Source organism: Pistacia vera, unplaced genomic scaffold, assembly GCF_008641045.1.
Source record: "Pistacia vera cultivar Batoury unplaced genomic scaffold, PisVer_v2 Contig129, whole genome shotgun sequence".
NCBI classification, from domain to species: Eukaryota; Viridiplantae; Streptophyta; class Magnoliopsida; order Sapindales; family Anacardiaceae; genus Pistacia; species Pistacia vera.
Genome location: NW_022195346.1, coordinates 1,967,473 through 1,991,257, shown reverse-complemented (window position 1 = coordinate 1,991,257; position 23,785 = coordinate 1,967,473). Strand labels below are relative to the sequence as shown.

At 35.2% G+C, this 23,785-nt stretch overlaps 2 protein-coding genes and 1 pseudogene across 2 annotated transcripts; all 3 read right to left on the bottom strand.

Annotated features, from left to right (window-relative positions):
• Positions 1-3,053: 3,053 nt before the first annotated feature.
• LOC116121893 lies at positions 3,054-4,606 on the bottom strand (annotated as a pseudogene).
• Positions 4,607-7,191: 2,585 nt separating this feature from the next.
• On the bottom strand, positions 7,192-8,669 carry LOC116121891 (caffeic acid 3-O-methyltransferase-like). Its single transcript, XM_031407795.1, has 4 exons — positions 8,501-8,669; positions 7,795-7,845; positions 7,591-7,680; positions 7,192-7,406 (listed from the first exon to the last, which is right to left on the bottom strand). Exons 1-4 carry the CDS (start codon positions 8,667-8,669, stop codon positions 7,192-7,194), a joined length of 525 nt encoding a protein of 174 aa, XP_031263655.1.
• A 1,501-nt stretch (positions 8,670-10,170) lies between these two features.
• LOC116121824 (caffeic acid 3-O-methyltransferase-like) lies at positions 10,171-11,683 on the bottom strand. Its single transcript, XM_031407749.1, has 4 exons — positions 11,298-11,683; positions 10,891-11,210; positions 10,581-10,645; positions 10,171-10,467 (listed from the first exon to the last, which is right to left on the bottom strand). Exons 1-4 carry the CDS (start codon positions 11,678-11,680, stop codon positions 10,171-10,173), a joined length of 1,065 nt encoding a protein of 354 aa, XP_031263609.1. The 5' UTR covers positions 11,681-11,683.
• Between the last annotated feature and the right edge of the window lie 12,102 nt (positions 11,684-23,785).

The window sequence follows — 23,785 nt, the reverse complement described above, 5'->3', positions numbered from 1 at the left end:
GTAGAAACCCATCGGAGTGTCTTTTTTATTAAGAGGCTCGTAACTCGTCACCCAAGAGTCGGGTAACAATTTAATCAAATCATCTCTGGAAATTTGCCTGGGAATATTGATATAGTGAGAGGAGTATTCTGAGAGTCAACAGTAAGGAGCAGTGCATCAGTAGTTGTAGGGATAGCAAGATCAAGAGCATGGTCTTGGATTCGCCAAACCATTTGATAATGCAAAGTAGCTACAATACTCCCTGGATTTAAATCTGCACCAACGATCTGTAATTGAACTTTAAGAGCCTTTGAGCAATGAACATCAGAGAGGGACATGTTGAAATTAGGAAACAGTGTCATAATGACTGTCCTAGCATTCAAAGTTGTCTGTGCTGTCCCTATACAAGCATGTTGATATTGGACAAATCTGGTGTCAAAGCAATTCGAACAGAGACTAGGAGTCTTTTTTCGCCATGATAAGATAGGGCGAGCCGGATAGCGCCAAAGTGTACATGAGAGTATCCTTCACGGATCCATTAAGTAATGGATTCTGGAGGGATTTCCAAAGTAACATATTATTCTTGGGTTGTGGCTGGAATTTGACACTTGTCAAAAGTACTAGTCTGGACATACTCTTTGACTGGCTTTCTGGAAGGTTTGACAAGAGTTTTAAAGGTTTTAGACAAAGAAGACGAAGACTTTGAAAAGGTTGTATAAGGATTTACAATGGGAGGGATAGGGTCTTGGTTTTTTTTATTTTCTAGGATATAAGATATTTCATACAAACTGTCTACCTTAGAAGAAGATCTAGATAAGCTAGTATTCATGGTGGCAGTAAATGTAGATAAAGCTGAAGAGGATTCCATGTGCGTAAGTTCAATCTCTTGGATGTGTAATATCACCTCAAATGATAAGGATAGCGCAAGACCCAAATATTAAACATAAAATAAAACATAACCAAAACTTAAAGGAGCCAATATCCGAGGGGAGGTAATCCTCCGCACACACAGAAATTAGAACCGATAAAGAGCTTAAAGAAGCCAATATCCGAGGGGAGGTAATCCTCCGCACACACAGAGATGCTGTCAGATACCACAAGGATTACTAGACCTTAGAGATATTACACATTCATTTCAACAATCTGATACCACAAGGATTACTAGACCTTAGAGATGCTGTCAGAAAATCATGGAGTTTATGCATGTGGGAAATTATGATAGCCGACCTAAGTGCTACCAATCAACACAACGATCGGTCGAAATGATGGTCAAGGCCCTCCTTTTATCCCACACAAACGTACACCCACACAGCTTCTAACATCATCTAAGAGGGCTAGTGAATATTAAACAACAGCATAAATGGAGAACATGAATATAAATGAAGAACATGTACAGAAATGAAGAACAAGAACATAAATGAAAACATAAATATTAAACATGTTAAAGAACATATATGGGATCTTTTGCTATCTATAACATTATCAGAGTATTACAACACCCTTGAGGTTGATGGAAAGTCAGAAATATGAAAGAAACATGGAAGAATTATAGTAAAGATGTGTAAAGAAAGTATGGAAGTGTAGAGAAAAGTGAGAGAAATAAACCAAAGTTTTACAAAGTTCCTCCTCCTCCCCGAGAAGGTAAAAGGCTTTATTTATAGATACAAGGGATACAACCACTCATAAATGAGTCATTAAATACAAGACTAACCTTTTTTACTTTTGTTTTTTTTTATTTTTTAATATTAAGTAGCCTACAATCCTTGACAAAACATAAGCCTACAATACTTGACTTTTTACAAAGGATACGAGAGATATTACATTGAGATGGCAAATTACCATTTAGTCCACCCCTATTTTACATAAAGGACACAACTATTTATTTTAGCACACGCGGGTCGTTAATCGTCTGACAAATTGATAACGTGTCACGAGTCTTCATCCTGGAAGTCGATACAACCCATTGATTGAATCCAGTCAGTAGGGATTTGTCGGGGACATGTATCTGGATGAGTATCCGAAGAAATGTCCGGAATTTGAGATGTTGGCTTTGCAAATGTACTTGGTGCATGCATGTATTGTTGTCGCCTTGATTTATGGAGATAGTAATTACGAGATTGCTGAAGCTCTTCTTCCTGCACAGTATCTGGCTGTGAGTCCGGGAACCATCATTCTGGATAGGCTGAATCGGCATCGAATTGAGCATTGATGGAACGTATGCATGTCTGTTTGGCTTGGAGTAATTTCTCAGTGTAGTCTGGAGAAAAGAGTTCCCACGGAGCATCATCGTGAAAGGATGGTCATAGTGCATCTGGAATGATCTAAAATGAAAATCTGTATTACTAAGTATCCTAAGTCATTCCAGAGTTGTTGCAGTGACAAGCAAAATCAATCTCTCCACAGGTGTTCTTCTATCACTAGATTACTTCTACCTACATGGCTACATCCCCAACCTTCAACTTTCGGGACAGAACACCCACAGGGTGAAATAGAGCTTCTTTATTATCTTCAAGTCCCTAAATTTTAGGAGCCAATGACAATGCCAACTTATTGTAGATCACCATCCTATGCTAAACAAGCAATCTGTTCTTTCTCATCTCCTTTGAGTTTATACCTGCAGTACAATTAAGCAGATCAACTGAACTGTTCTTTACTTCTTTTCAGAATCCCAACTGCTGACCGAACAAAAGGTACCTCCTTGTTAGATACTTGACCACAATACAAGGTTTCATTTTCTCCAAATTAAATTTAGGAAATAAGCATGTTTTTTCACATACTGTTCAAAATTGAAAAAAATGAAACTATTTTGTGATGCATGAAATTGCTCACTAATGGTAGTTAAGTACTGGAGATGGGTTACTCATCATAAATTTTCTTGAAATAAGTCACAAACATGGCCTCTAAAGATGGGAGATTAAATAAGTTCATGCATTAAACTGAAATCCATATTAATTGATTGGGAACTCAAATACACAATCATTGACACACACGATCAAACTCAAATAGCTTCTTGATCACCACCATGCCCATGACCCACAGTAAAATATAACACATGCATGGTGGTATAGGACTTCTTAATCTACTATTTTGTTGAACTCTATAACCCAGCTGTTGTATGCAGTACATATGACTTCACAGCCGGAAAGTCCGGATTTGACTGGTAAAGCCTCAAATTCCTTCAGGGTCCTCTCTTTTCCGTCTCCGAGAATAGCCAACATAAAGAGATCTAGATCGCAGGTAATTTTTTATGAAAGACTATTTTCAGGAGTCTCAGGAAGAATAAATTCCATAATTATTAGTTTGCCCGAGTTTGGAAGAGCTTCCCAACAATTCTTCAGAATTTTCAAGCAATGTTCATACTCCAATCATGTAGTATCCACTGCAAGGTTTCAATATTTTATCAAAAAAAAACAACTATCACTACAGCACATTATGAAGAAAAAAGATGATGGAAGGTTTTAAGTGCATAATTCACTATAATGTCTCAGGCGTTCCATAAATATTATGAAACTTTCTTCATGGAATTCGTCAGAGTAAAAGATGTTGAGACATAGATATTATTCCAACCAAATCATACCAGCAATGGTGACTAATTAGCAATTACCTTCATAAAAATGGCATCCCCGCCTTTCGGAACACTCTGAAACATGTCTCCACCTGCAGCACCACAACCCTTTTATGGTTTAGTAATAACATTAACTTATCTGCGTTAATTAATTTATGGCTAGCTGGTGTACGTTAATGCTGCATCAATTTGCATCAAAGAATCATCAAGAGTTCTTGCCTTGGCATCGATCACATATTTAATTAGTAATGTAATGGTCTCTTACCCGGATATGAAGGGGCATCATCTATAACACGAGGCAAGTCGAAATTAATGCCCTTAATGTGAGGATTCTTGGAAGTGATAATATCAAGACTACTACCAATTCCACCATCCACATCAACTACCGCTTTCAAGCCTTCAAATCCTTTGTAAACATCAATAATTTTCTTCATGATAAAGGTCGCATGGCGAGACATTGCCTGATTGAAAATCCGACCGAGCCTCTCATCACTCCCGTAGTAATCAAATGCCCTGTTAAAAGGGATTCCACCTTCTAGTATGGCATCATTGAAGTGATACCTGGTAACCAGAGATCTAAAAATAAGCCTTCTGATAAAACAAACAGTATATAGATGATAGATAGAACAAAACGTGAAGATTTCATGACTATATATATAAGTACAGTACCAGCTCTCTATCGAGACCTTGTTGTGGTGCAGCAAGAACAAAGGACCATCAGACCTTCCATCCGGATTCTGATTTCTGAACAAGGAATTTGCAAACGGGTGCAGCAGCGTACGCTCTCTCAACTTGACCATTATCTCCTCTTTTAACACAACATTTTAGTACATCATAGCACAGCACGAGCCGTAGCATCCTGTCAAGCATGAGAGGTGCGTCGGGGTTCTTGGTGGGGAGTATACTTGCAATCTCCCAAGGAGAGAGGAAAACACCGTCACCTGAGGCGGAGATGATGCCTATGACTTTCAGCTCGATGGCCAATTTCAGGACCATTGGAAGAACGGCAGCATTTGCTAACCTGATGGCTAGCTTGCCCACTTCTTCTTCTTCTTGCGACATGTCAAATGTGGCTTACAAATGTTAGCTACTTTTCCTGTTATAGCTACTTCACTCAACTCCCACCTCATCGAAATCTGCGAATCCTGACCCAACTTGCTAAAAAACTTTTAATACTGCTGTGTGATTTGTGATTTTATAATATCAGTTCTTAGTCACCTAGAAGTTTTCATTGTTTTGATTTACTCAAAAATAAAAACACTTAATTTCCAATGTCTCCAGTTCTATTTGTAATTATTTAATAAACTTTATGTTTGACCTATTGAATATTTCATTTTAATCAAAACAAGTTCAAGTACAAATTCTAAACATAAATGAAGTTCAATTTGGTGGATCAAATTCTAGAATTGGGCTTGAACCATTCGGCAGCCCAACAATTTGGTTTCAGGATCAAATTCTAGAATTGGGCTTGACTTGAAATACATAGAAGCCTACTTAACTCACTTGTTATCATTTGCCAAGAGCGTTTATTGTTACTGTAAAGTTTGTTTAATGCAAAAAATTCCTCTGCTTCTCACGTTTGATTTCATAACTGTAATAAAAAAATAAAAAAAATAAAAAAAATAAAAAAAAAGTTATCTGTGAAGATGTGAGATAGACTGAAGAGAGATCTACTCCATGTTATATACTATGCACAAACAACAGTCCCTCCAATTGACGCAATAACCATCAATCCACACATCTATCTGCACACACTTGAACCTACTCACACCGGCTAACCCTTTTGATATTCGCTGTTAATGACCAACTTACTGCGAAAGCTCCTTCTTCTAGCACGTCTTAGTTTTCACGCACTAGAAGCTTTTCACTGCTGACTGTGTACGGTTCCTTAAATCACTAAACTCCAGAGCTCCTTCCATTATGTAGACTCCCCTGCAACTTGTTGTTTATCCCTTAGGAAACATGTCATGCCTGAATTTATGGTTTCAAGCCAAAAAAAAAAAAAAAAAAAAAAAAAAGAGAGAGAGAGAGAGATGAATATTACATTAAGAAAAATAGATGGAAAAAGGTTTGGTTGGGTTTGTTGGTGTAAAATTGTTTTTCATTTATTTTCAACCAAAAAGACCAGATTTGTGGTGGAAATCAACCCAAACCGCAGTTTGAGCACCTTGCAGACCAACAAATTGTTTTTCATTTGTTTCCGGCCAGAAAGACCAGGTTTGATCGCACTCAATTTCATTAATGATAATTGATTTGCTTTTTGTATGGAATAAGAACTTTTCTTTCAAATTCTTTTTTGCTTTTGAATCGATTCAAGTTCTCGAGATTAGGAAAGAATAAGAATATTTGCGAAATTAGTCTGCATAGTGTAAGAATTAAATATAATTCTAAAAGATTTTATTGGGATATTGTATTAAGTAATGTGATGATTTAGATAATTGGCGGAACAAATTAGGACTGTAAACGAGCCGAGCCGGCTTGCGAGCCGGCTTGGCTCGGCTCGATAAAAGCTCGTTTAGAGCTCGGCTCGATAAGGCTCGGTTCGACTCGACTCGAACTCGGTTCGTTAACCGAGTCGAGTTCGAACACAGTGAAGCTCGGCTCGTGGGCTCACGAGCTTGGCTCGGCTTGTGGGCTCGTGAGCCTGGCTCGGCTCGGTTCGATTAAGCACTGTACACTTAATAGGGTATTTTGGTGATTTTTTAAACTATTAGGTATTAAACTGATATTTTTCAGTGAAAAAAGTTTTAAAAAATGACAGTTTTCCCCCCTAAAGTGCAAATTTGAAATAACATGATACACCAAAACAGAGTGTCAATTACTCAATTTCAGTTCCCCATCCCAGTTGCCCTAAATCCCAAATCGCAATCAAAGACCCCTAAATCCCAAATCGCGAACTAGACAATCTGAAATCGTTAATCTCCTAGGAATGTTATTTGTATATATTCAGAACTGTTTTTTGATTTTGTAAGGTAATAGACATTTTGTAATGTTTAAAACTATCATGGTTAATTCAACATTGGATGTAAATATGAAATGCTGTACGCAAGCAGATTGCTATAAAAAAGGGGAACTTGGCTCGATCAAACTCGGATAAATAGTGGTTTGATCGAGCCTGGCGAGCCTCAAAATTGAAACTCGAGCTCGAGCTCGGTTGAGCTCGACAAGGCTCTCGAGCTCGACTCGAGCTCGACCGAGCTCGAGCTCGAGTCTCAATTTTGAGACTCGCCAGGCTCGAGCTTGAGCTCGAGCTCGACACTGTTGTAAACGAGCCGAGCTCGATAAGCCAAAAGCTCGACTCGGCTCGGCTCGTTTACACCCCTAGAACAAATAGCACCGCTCAAAAGAACATTAATCAAGAAATAACTTTTATTAAAAGCCATGGGTTACGGTTTCATTTTCCAAATCACTGTTAGGTAGGTTTTATAACATTATTTCATGTATCAAACTAAAACATATTGTTTCACCCTCGAACTCAAATTCACAATATTAACACAATCAAAATCAACGCAATGACCCGCAAAGATCAATAACACGTGGTGCTTTAAAGACTTAAATCTGCTATTTTGTGGAACTCCATAACCCAGCAGTCGTTTGCAGAACATATGACTTCACATTCGGAAAATCTGGATTTCACTGCTAAACCCTCAAACTCCTTCAGCGTCCTCCCTTTTCCTCCTACGAGAGCAGCCAACATAATGAGACCTAGATCGCAGGTATTTTGAATAAAGACTATTATCAGGAGTCTCAAGAAGAATAAATTCCACAATGATTACTTTGCCAGAGTTTGGAAGAGCTTCCCAACAATTCTTCAGAATTTTCAAGCAGTGTTCATCACTCCAGTCATGTAGTATCCACTGCACTTTATGAAGAAAAAAAACAAATAATGGAAGGTTTTAAGTACATAATACAAAGAGAAAAGAAGATATTCACTATGAAGTCTGAGGCGCCCTATACATATTATGAGATTGACTTCATTTTCCTTAAAGATACTAAAGAATTGGTCAGACGACTCTATAAAGATATTAAACAATCAAATTATTTACCAGAAATGGTGGAGCTAATTAACTTCATAGAAATCGCATCCCCTCCTTTCGGAACACTCAGAAACATATCTCCTCCCACATACACTACACCTGCATCACCACAAGCTTTTCGGTTAAGTCACAGACTCATAACATCAATTTATCTACGTTAATTAATTTATGGCACCATCGATCACATATTTAATTGTTGTCATGGTCTCTTACCTGGATATGAAGGGGCATCAGCTTTAACATGAGACAAATCGAAATTAATACCTTTAATGTGAGGATACTTGGAAGTTATAATATCAAAGATTAAATATACCAATTCCACCACCCACGTCAACTAACGATTTCAAGCCTTCAAATCCTTGCTAAATATCATTAACTTTCTTCATGATCAAGGTGGTGTGGCTAGACATTCCCTGATTGAGTGTCCGACCAAACCACTGATCACTTCCGTACTAATCTAATGCTTTCATCCCATGTGCCCTGCTAAAAGGGGTTCCACACCTTCTAGTATGGCATCATTTAAGTGATACCTGATAATTATAAGCCTTTTGAAAGAACAAACAGTAGATAGATAATAAAACGTGTATAATTCATTTTAATAACTCAATTATTGTGATTATTCCAACTTCAGTCTTCAGCAACTTTTCAAATTTAATTATTTATCTTTTAATTTTGAGCCCAAAGATATAGAATTGATACAAAAGAAACATAAATGGAGCGATACGGTCATGTTTTCAGAGTTATGTGCTATGTGTCCCTAACAATTAGCTATATAAAATATATAGAGTTGATACTATTATATATTAAGTAGCTAGGGGTTGTGATTTCTGGTTATCCATCTACTGTACAAAGTTGGTTGATATTACACACATTATGTTCCATATAAAGATTATTAGTTGATATCAATTGATCAGAGCACAAGGCGGGACAGTGGATTTAACATATAATATAGACGGAGATGAAAATGCGCCGTCGCTGGAGGCGAAGATGATGTCCATGATGTTCAGCTCGATAGCTGATTTCCGGACCATTGGATATACGGCAGCATTTGCCAGCCTGATGGCTTCTTCTTCTTCTTGTTGCGACATGTCACGTGTGGTTTACAAGAGTTCGCTACTTATCCACTTACAGTGAGATATTTTATTAAGTGTATAAAAAAATAAAAATTCATAGCTCTTCTTATTTTTTAACCCAACATGCCAAATCGGGGTTTGTCTTGTTGCAGTCAGATACTCAAACTAATCTGACGGGCCAAAAACTACATTGTTAGTCGATAGCTTTTTATATGAATCTGCCTACAATTCACTTACTTCACTCAACTCCCTATCTCATCAAAATCTGTAAATCTTTCCCCAAGTTACAAAAAATCTATTAACAAGCTATTATAGTCAAATTTATCCTCTCTACGTACATTGTGCTCGGTGAATAACATTCCCACCCTCAAAGTTTGGAGAAATGACGGTCTCCCCTTCTTCCTCAAATCTTTTACTAAACAAGGAATTTTTTTGGGTTTTCCTGTTTAATGTGAAAGAAATTTAAGTTTGGCATATTAACTTAAACTGTAGAAACTTTAAACTCTTGAAGTTTATTATACTTGGAGTTGGAGACATAACAAAGTCAACTACTATCAGTTCATCAGATCCCATAATTCCAACTTATGACATACTGTATATAGTTTTACAAAAACTCTTTCGACTGTATTTTTACAATATAACAAAACTTTTCTTCTAATTAATTCTCATGTTTAATTTTATATATATTTGTAACATAAAAACAAAAGGTTATATGTGAACATAAGATATTTGGTGCCCTTATCAATGTTGAATTGAGAAAGAAATGTGAAGGGACTGAAAAAAGTGTTAAGAGTTACCGACCACTTCAGTAATAAGGAGCTATGTAGTCGATTTGGATCTATTCTATGAAAAAGAATTCTTCAAGTAGTTAATTTCTAATTGGGTTCGGGCTTAGGAAAATGGATCTTTATAATATTAAGTTTTATTTTTTAAATATAGTAGATAAACTTATTTTTCTTTTGTATGAGTGTAATAACAAATTATAAGATAAATACAGTCATTGTAACAATAGAGGTGAGACATTATTTTAATAATATAAACTCTCTTAAACTTAATATGTTAATTAGGTGAATTAAGATAAATTGTACGTATTTTTTTTTCTTTTTACTTATGTGTGTTTACTTGTTTAATTTTCGCATTACTCCATATTGTTTTAGAGAGATACGGCTTTAAGAGTTCTATTTAATATTTTTAAAGAGATTGGATACTCTTTAAATAAAATATAATAAATTTATCAATCTATTTTGTCAATGAATTTTATCAAGTGTGGCAAGAAATAGAAAAAACTACCAAGACATGCCTTTTTTACTGCTTCACAAAGGAGACATCTGCGTACAGACATGGTAATTAATATTATATTTATTGTAAACCACACACTCTCAGGATTAATCGCCTATTTTTATTACTTAACAATGAGGTCCCTGGAATTCAAACCTTTATTATTACTGGTCACCAACATGAGCCAGAAAAAGAGAGAACACTTTGTTTTCACTATTGAGAAGGCTTCAGAATGTGCTCATTTACGGAACTCCAAAACCGAGCTATTGTATACAGGGCATATGACTTCACACCTCGAAAATCCGGATTTCAGAGCTAATGCCTCAAACTCCTTAAGTGTCCTCTCTCTTCCTCCTGGGTGCACAACCATCATTAACAGATCTAGCTCGCACGCAGTGTTTGATGAAACAATATTTTCAGGAATCTCAGGAACAATCAGTTCTGTAATGATTACTTTCCCAGAGTTTGGAAGAGCTTCACAGCATTTTTTGAGAATTTTCACGCAATCTTCATCATCCCAATCATGTAGAACCGACTGCAATTAAGTTTCATCTATATATATATATATATATATATATATATATATCAACAAATTAAAACAACTACACACTCGCGTATATATGAAGAATAAACTATTTACGCACTTACCTTCAAGAAAATGGCGTCGCCTTTTGGAACTTTTTTGAACATATCTCCACCAACATGCTCAACACCTACATCCATCACCAAAACATCATATTATCATCTGATAAGCAAATAAATAAAACTTGTGAGCCGTTCATCTTAGCTGATCTAGCAGTGATAAGATGAAAAATTTGAAGGTAGTTACGTTTGATATCAATTCAACATTTTTCATCATTGATGAATTTACAAAGATGAATAGTTCACTAGAAAGTCAAAGACTTATGTCATAATATAAGAAATGCAATTATACGAGTAGGATTACGAAGATATATACCTGATATTGGAGGTGCATGAGCTACGACACGAGGCAAATCAAAATTAATGCCTTTAATGTGAGGATACTTGGAAGTGATGGTACCAAGATTAGCTCCAATTCCACCACCTACATCTACTAACACTTTGAGGCCTTCATTTTGAAATCCTTTGTAAACATCAACCATCTTCTTCATGATCAAGGTTGTGTTGTCTGACATTGCTTTGTTGAATAACTGGCCACTGTTTGGATCCTTTTTTATATATTCAAATGCAGATCTCAGTCCAAGTGCCCTACTGAAGGGGGTTCCACCTTCTAGGATACTATCACTTAGGTGATGCCTGACAACAAATTAAATTACCGAAAATTTAACTCAACTCTGAAACAAAAATAATAATTAAATTCTAGATCTCAAAAGTGAAAAGTACCAGCCCTCCATGGTGACCTTGTCGTGTTGCAACTGCAACAAACTAGCAATCGACCCTTCATCTTCATTCTTAACAAAGAACTTGCAAATGGGTGCAGCAGCGTACAGTCTTTCAACTTGTCCATTCTCTTCGTTTCTAACCGTGCATTTGAGTATATCATGGCTGGCCAAGAGCCGTAGCATACGATCAAGCAATACTGGCGCCTCAGGGTTCTTGGTGGGCAGCCTACTTGCAATGTCGGAAAGTGAGAGGAAAACGCCGTCACCGGAGCCGGAGATTATGTCTATGAGGTTGAGATCGATGGCTGACTTCATGACCATGGGAAGAACCGCGGCGTTTGCTAACCTGATGGCTAGCTCGCCCACTTCTTGTTCTTGCGACATGGCTTTTACAAGTTTGAAGATAATTGAAATCTCTGCACTTAATTATTTTTTCCACTTCGCATCGTAAATTAACTTCTATCTAAATCGATATTTATATTACATTAATGCTAATATCATAGGTAATTAATTTATTCAATAAATCAAATAACACGTTGTTGAATTTAATATTTCTATTTTGAAATCTTTTTTAGTCTGAACTTAATGCATTGAGGACTGACGAGACAAATCAATACACAGTGCATCACGTAATTTAATTTTTTAACTTTCAAAGAGTAAAATGACTTTTTCCCACCCAAATAATGGCTAGCTGAATTTTTCAATTATATACTTTTAAAATATTATTTTATTATCTAAATTTATATTCTGTTTTCAATTCCAATGTCATTGCGACCTCACATTATCACTATTCTCTTCTCCGATCATCACTCACTAAAATTCATCAAACCCTACTTCTATCAACCCCACCAATCACTAATAATTGAATGATTAGAGCTTGTACGACCATCTCTCTCTATTCAAATTTTGATAAATTCCTACTATTAAAATTCAACCTTTTATTACTAAAAGACTCATCGACTCCCTTCTCTTCTTCAAAAGTCTTAATAATTTGTATTAAGTTTATTATTTATTTATCATCAGAATATAAATTTGAGTAATAAAATAATATTTTAAAAGTTTATTTATGAATAATAAAAAGCTAAGAGAAAAAAAATTTGGAAAGTAATAACGCAGTCTCCACATCATCCAGTTTAAGACAGACTTTGTCATGTCAAAGATTTAGAAAATTTTAAAATAAAGCACATATCAAATGTCTTTTCCATAAGTAATAATTTAAATTTTACATCAATCTTTAAATAAAAAACGATTATATCAATTAAATTTTACATACTACAAAGAAAAACAATTAATTCAAAGAGTCTCCCCTTAGAATGAACATTTTCTACTGATAATGTCAGAGGAGAGAAAAATTGAAACATGAGAAAATATTTCCTGATGTACTAGATAATAATGTAAATCATATCGTATTCTCTTCCCACACTTAACTTCTAAAATATATTATTTTTTTAAAATTTAAAATAGTCCAATTAACTTTTTTTCTCACTCGAGAATTCTATTATGTAATATCCTCTCCGGACTCTTAACTCTCTCTTAAAATGAAATAATGCACTAAAAAAATATTTTCTACTTGAATCAATCTATGAGGAGCAAAACCTTTAGCAAATATGCCAGAAAACAACAATCAATCTACAAGAGACACAAGCAATTTTACGTAGAAAAACCTCTTCAATGTAAAGAGATTAAAAAAATCATGGGATCGAATGATCCACTTAAATCCACTATAATAAAAGAGTGTTTACAACAACCACAAATCATTAATAATATTCTACACTAAATTTAGAACTTTATCACAACTCTAACAAAGTGAAATACACAAAAGAGTTACGAAAATATAAGAGTAAAATCACCAACAAAACACCCGAAATGTAGGTTGTATAACTCCAAACTCAGCTGTTAAAATCGAAAACGAATCGTCCATATTGAAAAGCCAAACGTCCTCTACATTCTAACCAAAAATTAGATTGATCAGACTAGAGATGACCTTCCGATCGTCAGGTTAAATAAGGACAAACGAACTGAAAATTGTGCAACTCAACTCTTTGATTTGGCTGTCTTTCTATAGGCAAAACTCCACAAAAAGGATGACTATCATGAAACTGGCCGTTGCATGTGAAGATCTTGCCGTCAACAACAACGCTCTTAAATTTGAACAAAAACGAAGCAAGATTCATCGTTGGATCGCGCCGAAATAACCTGGTGTGGCTGCCTCTCTCTCACTTCTACAGATTTTTGTTGCTATGAACGATACCCACATTTTTTCACTATGTACCCACTCAGGAAAAAAAAAAGGGAACAAAGTTGATCCCTTTTTTTTTTTTTTTTTTTTCTTGGCCTTTAGGATTTTGGGTCATCCTCCACATAAAGAAAAACCAAGCTCAACAAATCTCCCCATTTCCCGACTATGTGGGGAGATGGACCATACCAGCAATAACTCGACATATTTCAAGCTTCTCCCTTACTAAAGCCTTTGTCAACATATTTGAACCATTGTCATTTGTATGGATCTTCTCAAGTTCAAATAGGTCATTGTGAAGAGTATCCCTTATCCAATGATACCTTACATCAATATGTTTAGATCTCGAATGAAATGTAGAATTCTTAACAAGATGAATAGCCCTTTGGTTGTCACAAAACAAAACATACCTTTGTTGTTTAAAACCAAGCTCTCTCATGAACTTCTTCATCCATAGCAACTCCTTGCAAGCTTCTGTTATAGCAATAAATTCTACTTCTGTCATAGAAAGTGCAACATACTTTTACAATCTCGATAGCCAAGAAACAGCTCCACCAGCAAAAGTAATTAGATAACTAGAAGTAGATTGCCTTTAAACCATGTCTCCGGCCATGTTAGCATCTATGGAGCCAACCAAAACTGGCTTATCACTTTGAAAACAAAGTTTTAACTTGAAAGTGACTCATAGATACCTCATAATCCACTTCACTGCATCCTAATGCTCTTTCCCTAGATTTGATAGAAATCTGCTAACAGCCCCAATTGCATAAGTTATATCTGGTCTCATACACACCATTGCATACATCAAGCTTCCTATAGCTGAAGCATAACAGACTCTTTCCATTTCCTCATTCTGAATATCTGTAGATGGACTTTGCTTTATACTTAGCTTGAAATGAGTAGCTAGAGGAGAACTCACCGCTTTGGCCTTACCCATGTTGAACCTGTCAAGCACTTTTTCCATATACTACTCCTGTGACATATACAATTTCTTCTCTTTTCTGTGTCAACAAATTCGAATGCCAAGAATTTGCTTTGCTAACCCTAAATGCTTCATAGCAAATGACTTACTCAATTGCTTATTCAAATCATCAATCCTAGAAAAATTCTTGCCAACTATCAACATGTCATCAATTTTGAGTAATAAAATAATAAAATCATCATCAAAGAATTTCTACACAAATACACAATGATCAAAAGTAGTCTTTTTGTAACCATGCTCCCCCATAATTGACTCAAACTTCTTATACCATTGTCTGAGTCCTTGCTTAAAACTGTAGAGGCTTTTCTTTAAACAACAGACATAATCTTCTTTTCCTTTAACTTGGAGATCATCTAGTTGTTCCATGTAAATCTCTTCCTTCAAATTACCATGAAGAAATGCAGTTTTCACATCCATATGCTCAACCTCTAAGTCCAAGCTAGTCACTAAGCCTAAAACCACATATATAGAAGATAATTTCATAACAGGAGAGAAAATCTCATCAAAGCTAACACCTTTTCTCTGACTAAATCCCTTGACAACTAATCTAGCTTTGTACCATGGCTGTGAAATATGTTCTTCTTGCTTCACGCCTTCACCCTGTAGACCAACTTGTTTTTCAAAACTCTCTTACCCTTAGGCAGCTTTCCTAACTCAAAGATGTGATTGTCATGGAATGATTGCATTTCATCTTCCATAGCATCAACCTAATTTGCCTTGTTTTCATCTTCCATTGCTTCTGCATAACATTGAGGCTTTCTCTCATTAGTCAATAATACATACTTATTTGTAGAATACCATGTGGAAGGACATCGATCTCTAATAGTGATGGAAATGGGCCAGGTCGGGCACAGACCAAGTACTCCTTGGTCCGAGCCCAAGCCCAACCCCATGACAAAGGCCCAAGCCTGGCCTAGGCCCGTCAAGGGGATGATGGGTAAAGCCTAAGCCTAACCTGACAGGCTTTTTGTAATTTCAGTCTCAACCCAAGCCCGTCCATTTTTATAATATGAATTTTTAAATATTCATAAATTTCAATTTTGTTTTATATTTTTAATTTTAGAAACAGTTTTTAAATATTAATTTATTTTTTAATACTCACCAAATATATAAACAACATTCCACAAAGTGCATCCATCAATCCATGTAATTTTTAGAGTATAACATAACCATAAGAGTAACAATCAAATTAAGATAGTAAAATTTGAACAACTACAATAACAATAAACTCTATCACAAATTTCTAAGCTATTGTCTCCTTAAGTTTTGCAACCTCCAATTAGCTAAGTTCACCTCTCTGCAATTATAAAATACATAAGAAGCATGCAACATATCAAAGACTAAATATTTAACCAATTGCATACCTATTCTTTGTCATCATAATTCTTCTTCTTCCTCATCAGTGTCATCAAAAAATATCGAGCATGATTGTTGACCTAATAAGAATGCAAAATATACATTAAAGACAATAAGACAAATATGTTAAAGAAATAAAATTTTGATATAATCACATTTTATATCTGCTCATAACCAATTCTAAGCACACATCAATGCCTCTAATGTATCTGAATGAAGTTTGTTGTAATGTGGGCTTACTACCTTCTCACCCATGCTAAATATAGACTCATAAGCGACTGTGGAGAAAGGAATAGCAAGGATGTCTCGAGCAATAGTAGAGAAGATTGGATATTTAGGCCCATTTGCCTTCCACCAAACCAATATGTCAAAGTTATGAGTCCTGGACAAAAGTTTCTCATCTAAGTAACAATCTAGTTCTGATTTTCCTTGGATAACATTTGATTCTTGTTCAATATACATCTCAAAGTCACTAACAGACCCGTCCTTCTCACCATAAGGAATATCAGTCTGAAAAGAAGGTGCATTGGAAGGAGGTTGACTACTTCCTAGCTTAGATTGGTACTGAATAAATAAATATGATAAAAATCCTTGAATTCTCATAATACGATCTTTACCATCAACTCCATAGATCCGAAGGAAAAAACTAATCTAAAGATTTCATTTTGTATCTAGTATCTAAAACACTCGCTACCCCAAGACACCATGAATCACATCCCAATACTTGCTAAATTTTTCATGCATTTTTGTCATCATATTCCTTATCAAATCATTCTCACATTTGAGCCAGCTAGACAATACAATTCTAATTTCACAAAATTTTGGGAAATAAATATTAGACGTCGAATATTTTGTTCTGGATAACAAGTTTGTAGCAACATAAAATATTTTTAATTTTGAACAAATTTGGTCTGCCAACTCCCATTCCTCCTCAGTTGGCAAACATCTATATTGTGGCTCAGAAAGCTTTAAACGAAAAAACACTTCTTTGTAAATGAAAACAATTTCAAGCATTAAATAAGTTGAGTTCCAACGAGTCTTACAATCAATAGTCAACTTCTTCGTACTTTCAATGCCTTCTTAACGTGACACTTCAATAGATTTTTGTTCTCTTTTGGGCGATGCTGACCAATAAGCAGCACTCTCACATATTCTTGTAATTACTTGTCCAATCACTGATAATCCATCTTGAACAATTAGATTTAGAATATGCACGCGACAACGCATATGAAACAATAAACCACGTAGCATAAGTGAGGCACTTGGAAGTTCCTTCAAGATATCTTCAACAACTGTATCATTGGTGAAGCAGTTATCGAGCGTCAATGTTGACAACTTTCTATCAATATTCCGCTCATAAAAGCGGTCCATCAATGCCACAACAAGCAGATCTCTAGTATGTGGGGAAGGCACATATACAAATGTGCAACATTAATTATACATAAAAAATAATATTAATATGGCTACAAAATCGTATTAAAAAATAAGAATAATAAAACCTTAAAAGATAATACCTTATGAGTCGACTTTGTAAGACCCAGTTGTTGTTGATGAAGTTTGTTGTGATCATCATATATCCTTTCTTTTGAAAGTTTGCAATCCACCAATCCGAAGTGATAGCAATCCTACTCCGGTTTTTGTTTAACAATTTCATTGTCTTCTCTTTTTCTACATCATAAATCTTGAATATGTCTTTCTTAATAGTGTTTCTGCTCACAGCCTTAAACAATGGTTGCATGTCGTTACAAAATCTCCTAAACCCGTAATGATCAACCATGCTCAAAGGATACTCATGTAGAACAATGGCAAGATCCTTCCTCACCGACTCTTGATCAAAATGATGCGAAGTTAAGACCATTCATGACTTTGAACTTGAATCCTCTTTCAGAGTCATCGATAAAATCTTCTGTGATACATCTCTGTACTTTCGCCTTGGACAAATTTTATAATGTGATGCAAGTGTCTTGTCCCATTTTTAGAACAACCAACAAGTTCTTTACAACAATAGTTACACTCTGCTTTTTCCTTGCCATCAATTTTAACTTTCTTGAAATGTTGCCATACAATTGATTTTGTCTGTACAGTATTGCTGCTACTATAAACATCATTAGGGGGGCCATCTTCTTCATGTGTTTCTTCCTCAGTATTTGTAATTGGAGATTGAATTTGGTTACTTTCAATTGGATCCAAAGTCAGCAATTTTTTCAATGAGTTAGAAGGTAGATTCTTCTCCTCGTGGACCTCATCAAAGCTTTTTCATTTACCAAGTAAAGAATTTTGAATTGACATGTTGAAACCTAAAAGAATGAACAAAAAGTATGAATATCAATAAACAATTCATATTAATCATCAAAAATCAAACATACCGATAAAAAATCAATGCTATCAAGAAGAGACTAAATATAGGAGATAATATGTCTAGGAACTTTACCATGGTAATAATAAAAGGAAAAAAAAGAACAAATTAAATTTTAATCTTTAAATTTATGTTGTCAAATTTTTAACTTAACTATTAATGGATATCAACCTAGGAGGGAAAAATTAAAAACCCATATAATTTTTCATTTAAAAGAAATCTAAAACAGCTCAAAGTTTGATCTTGAAGACACAAAAACAATTAAAGAGAACAAATATTTTTTAATTGAAATATAGAAATTTGTGACCTACCTCTGCTTTAATGGAGCCTTTTGATGAATTTCCTCTTCCGGGAAAACCCTTATTCTCTCTCAAAACAACTCTCTTTCTTTTAAAATCACTGCTCAAAGATGAAAAAAAACTAAAACAAGATAAGCCATTTAATTGTAAACAATTGACAGACAACAACTGCATAGAATGCACACTGTGAAAGAGGAAAAATATGGCATTAACAATCTTAGCATTCAAATAAGGTAAAACCAATATGCACTAGACAAGTTGACACCAGCTAATAAGTACTTCTGAATTAAGTAGCCTTGTGTTAAGAAAACTACATTTGCTCAATTAAAGGTGAGTTTAAACCTAATAAGGCAAACCAAACTCAATATATCAAAAATTAAGCTAAAGCAAAGCATCACACATCTGGTGCAAAAAATTAGTCGCAATCAAGCTAAAGTAGAGCATCACGCATTTGGTGTAAAAAAATTTAAAAGACAATAGTGTTCGATAAAACAATCAATTGATAGAAGCCCAAATTATACAGACTTAATGAAAGTGCTTCTATGAATAATATGACATTGATTATGTGTTGATTATAGTATTTGGCAAATGATACAACAACATGAAAGTGCTTAAAATAATTTACAATAGCCAATCAATTTAACTAAGAAAACTTGGAAAACAATTAACAAGAATTTGAGGTAACATATTGATTGTGTTCATTGTGTTAACTCTAAACCCACATTGGTATTGGGAGAGCAGTTGCAATTTTTAACACAACCAAATATCAAGAAAAACTTAATATTATTTCCTTTGGGGACTTTTAGAAGTAATTGAAAATATAATTGCCCAGTAAAAATCAACAAAAGCCAACTCACGTGTGGCTAGTGAATAAATTATCTTCATTAAATATAGAGTTTATTACACCTAATCTAAACACCAAATTGCCCAGCAATCGGCATCACCACATAAAACAACACTCCAAGGAAAAGGAAAAGTCCAAATGAGAAAGGGGGGGACAGGACGGGACGAAGAAAGAAGGGAGCACAACCAAAGATAAAGATGGAAGAGTGACGACAAGGTGGAATCAGTGACGGTGAGATAGAATCGGTGACGATGAGACAAACTAGAGATGGAGATGTAACGGTGGGAGATGGAAATATTGGAATAGGTAAGTGGTGGTTGGAATGGGATGAGATTAGGGTTAGGGTTAGGGAAAAATTGGTATATATATCTAGCATAATCTTGTAATTAGATATATAGTATAAGGGTAATTTAGTAATATTAATTGTAAAATTATCAGGCCGAGCCGGGCCTGAAGACATACCCATGCCTGACCCATACCTGAGAGCGGGCCTTAAAATCAGTCACAATCCCAAGCCCAAGCCTATTAACATCGAGTAAAGCCTGACCTTTTCAAGATGGGCCAGGCCGAGTACTCGGAAATACTAGGCCTATTACCATATTTAATCTCTAATAGACCTCCTAAATTGAATCTCTAGTTCTGGAAGCTAATTAGTAGTCTAATAATTTGTCTCAACCTGCATAGGAGCATCTGCATCATCGAAATCCTATTGGTCATCTTGAACATCATGTTCAACATTTGTTGGCAAAACTGTGAAAGGTATCGGATCCAAGTCAATCAAACCATCACTATACTGAGGCACTACTCTCTCTACTTTCTCAACATCTTGTATAGTTAGATCTTTCATAAACACAACATCACGACTTCTTACAAGTTTCTTCTCAACTGGATCATACAACCTATAGCCAAATTCATCCAAACCATAACCTATAAAGATGCACTTTCGAGTCTTCATATCAAGCTTAGACCTCTCATCTCTAAGAATATGAACAAATGTTTTACATCCAAAAACACGTAAGTGATCATAAGAAACATCTTTGTTACTCTAAACTCTCTCTGGTACATCAAACTGAAGAGGAACATAAGGTGTGAGATCAGGAACATGTATACTTGTACTCAAAGCTTCACCCTAAAAGGATCCTGGCAACTGCGCCTGTGAAAGCAAGCATCTCACCCTTTCAACTAGTGTTTTTGTTCATCCTTTCAACTAACCCATTCAACTGTGGAGTCGTGGGTGGTGTCTTTTGATGTTGAATGCCCTGTTGTCTACAATATTCATCAAATGGACCCAAATACTCTCCCCCATTATCTGTTCTGATGCACTTTAATTTCTTCCCAGATTGTCTCTCAACCATAAAGCCTAAAATTGTTTAAACACATTCAACACTGATCTTTTGTTTTCATTGTATAAACCCATGACTTTCATTAATGATCATCTATGAAGGTCACAAAGTAAGAAACACTACCAAGTTTTTTCATCTTCATAGGTCCACAAACATTGGAATGCACCAAATCAAGAATACCTTGTTTTCTTGAAGGAGGGGAAATCTTGAAGGAAACATTATTTTGTTTTCCTGCCAACCAATGAGTACATCTTTTTCAAATTTGCATTTTTCATTCCAGAGAGAAGATTCTTTTTAACCAATATTGTCAAGCCTTTTTTCATTCATGCGGGCAAGTCTCTTATGCTACAAGCCTATTGTAAAGTCATCCTCCATTGCATTAATAATGCCTTTGGAAAGTCTTGCTTGTAATATGTATAAAGTAGAAAGCTTCTTGCCTCGAGCCACAACCATGGCTCCCCTAGTGAGCTTCCACTAACCATCACTAAAAGTGTTGTAATAACCCTCATCATCAAGTCTGTCAATAGAAATCAGATTCAGACGAATGTTAGGAATGTGCTTCACATCTCTGGGGAGCAGACTACTATCATTATTCATTTCCAAACACACATTTCCAATACCAATGACCTTTGTCAAACCATCATTACCCATCTTTACTGTCCCAAAGTTGCTTGCAGCATAGGAAGTAAAAAAATCTTTTCTAGATTTAGCATAAATAGAAGCACCACTATCAATCCTAGTTAGTAAATACGGGTACGACAAAAAAACGGTACGGGAATTTTACGGGTATGATACAGCAAATGGTGAAAAATACGTTTGTAAAAATTCGGTCATAAAATTCGGATACGGAAAAAATACGATTCGGATATATACGGGTTTAATACGATATATTGTCAATAATATGTTTTTAAAAATACGGCAATAGCAATCTTGGTTTTAGCACTTTTCAAAACATCCCCATTTAAATAATCCATTGTGGTCGAACCTACAATTTATTTTCCTTTTAATTTAAAGTATATTTGAACAATAACTAAGACTAGTATTTTTATCCTTAATTTTATAGCTACGCATACAAAGTTTGGATTCCAATTAGTATAGTTGTTTTATTTTCTGAATTTATTTGGACAGTACATTCAAAGGTCAAATAATAATAGTGTTATGAAATCTAAAAACATGACAAAGTGCACATGGGTTTACAATTTGCAGTTGGCGTTGGTTGTAAACTGATGGTTTGTTGTTTTTTTCTTCTTCTTTAAGTATCTGCCAATTCCAAATCCAAGCCCGACAATATTATTTTTATGAATTCATGCTTTTCTTTTGCAGTTTTGCCTTTACCTTTTGCTTTCATAGATGATCTTTAGTCTTTTCATTTTGACCCATACAACACAAAACAACAGAACTAAATGAAATATTATGTTAAAACAGATACCAAATATAACTCTCACAAGCATTTCATCAAACATGTTTCAAACAAATCTATCAATCCACCAACATAACAAATCCATCAATCCACCAGCCCCTATTACTACTACTCACACACCAACACAAACACAAACAAATCACCAACATACAAGATTCAAAGAGAGTTAAAAAGAGAAGAGAAGAAGTGTGTAGCTTGAGGCTTGAAGAGTTGAAGTCTTGGACTTAAAGCTTGGAGAAGAGAGTTAAAATTTAAAAAGAGAAGAGAAGAAGAGATCAAGACTCAGAGTCAAGAGATGAAGAAAAAAGAGTTGAATTGTTGAAGATTTGAAGAAGAGATGAAGACTGTGGAAGAGAGAACCGAGAAAGAGGAGAAGGAGATTTTTTTTAATTTTAGTCAAACCCCACCAAAACGACGTCGTTTTGCCTTATCATGTAATTATTTTTTTGTCTGCAAAAATTCGGCAAAAATTCGGCAAAAATTCGGGTATAATTCGCGAATTATACGGATAGGGTATATAATTCGCGAATTATACGACAGCCCTAATAAAATACGTGAATTCGCGTTTTATACGGGAATTATACGGCTAGCTATATAATTCGCGTATAAAACGCGAATTTACTAACTAGGCTATCAATTACCCAATTGGTCTCTTGGCTTGCAACATTTACAACATCATCATCATAGAGAATGAAGAAATCTTCAGAAGTAACAGTAGCTACTTGATCATTATGCTTGCCATCATCATTTTTCTTCTGCTTGCTATTTTCAGGTTTGTTCTCCCTTTTTCCATTTATAGCAATATTTCTTGAAATGCCCAGTTTGACCACAGTAGTGACATTCAAGATTCTTGTACTTTGACCTTGATTTACTCCTACTCTCACCTCTACAATTTTGCCTTTGACCTTTACTCTTGTTTCTCCTCCTGTTTCTAATTACTAGGACCTTAGAATGTGATGATGAAGAACCTTGAGTTTTTCGTCTAACCTCTTCATTTAAAACACCACTCTTGACATACTCCATGGTCACAATACCATTAGGAGCAGAATTTTTCAAGGATACACGAAAATTTTCCCAAGAGTCGGGTAGAGTATTAAGCAACCAAAGTCCCTGAATATCCTCATCAAACTTGACACCCATACTGGATAATTGATCAAAGCAATCTTGGAATTCATTCAAGTGATCCAAAATAAAACTCCCTTCCTTGTATCTCAAATTCATGGCTTGTTTAAGCAAGAACAAATTGTCATTTCCTATTTTTGAAGCATACAAGGTCTCAAGTTTATACCACAAAGTCATAGCATGAGTCTTATTGGCAATATGATTCACAACGTTGTCTTCTACCATTGCCTACTGTAGCCACACACTTGTTCATGCTCAAACTCTTATTCTTCGTCACTTTTAGAATCAGGTTTTTCTAAATCAAACATCAGCAAGTTTAGCCTTTTCACAAATAGAAGATCTTTCATTTTCCCTCTCCACTTATGATAATTTATTCCATTCAAACAAACCATTTTACTCAAATTTGCCTCCATCATTCAAACAATCTACAACCTCGCTCTGATATCACTTTGAAAGGAAATAATGCACTAACAAAATATTTCCTACTTGAATCAACATGTGAGATGCAAAACCTTGAGCAAATATGCCTAA

Excerpts from the sequence above, each read along its gene's own strand:
- LOC116121891 (XM_031407795.1), bottom strand. The coding sequence starts at position 8,669 with ATGTCGCAACAAGAAGAAGAAGAAGCCATCAGGCTGGCAAATGCTGCC. Across the intron at positions 7,846-8,500 it reads TAAATCCACTGTCCCGCCTT|GTATTAATTTCGATTTGTCT; the intron begins GTGCTCTGATCA and ends CTCACATTAAAG. Across the intron at positions 7,681-7,794 it reads TGATGCCCCTTCATATCCAG|GTGTAGTGTATGTGGGAGGA; the intron begins GTAAGAGACCAT and ends GTGGTGATGCAG.
- LOC116121824 (XM_031407749.1), bottom strand. The coding sequence starts at position 11,680 with ATGTCGCAAGAACAAGAAGTGGGCGAGCTAGCCATCAGGTTAGCAAAC. Across the intron at positions 10,646-10,890 it reads TCATGCACCTCCAATATCAG|GTGTTGAGCATGTTGGTGGA; the intron begins GTATATATCTTC and ends TGATGGATGTAG. Across the intron at positions 10,468-10,580 it reads GCGACGCCATTTTCTTGAAG|TCGGTTCTACATGATTGGGA; the intron begins GTAAGTGCGTAA and ends ACTTAATTGCAG.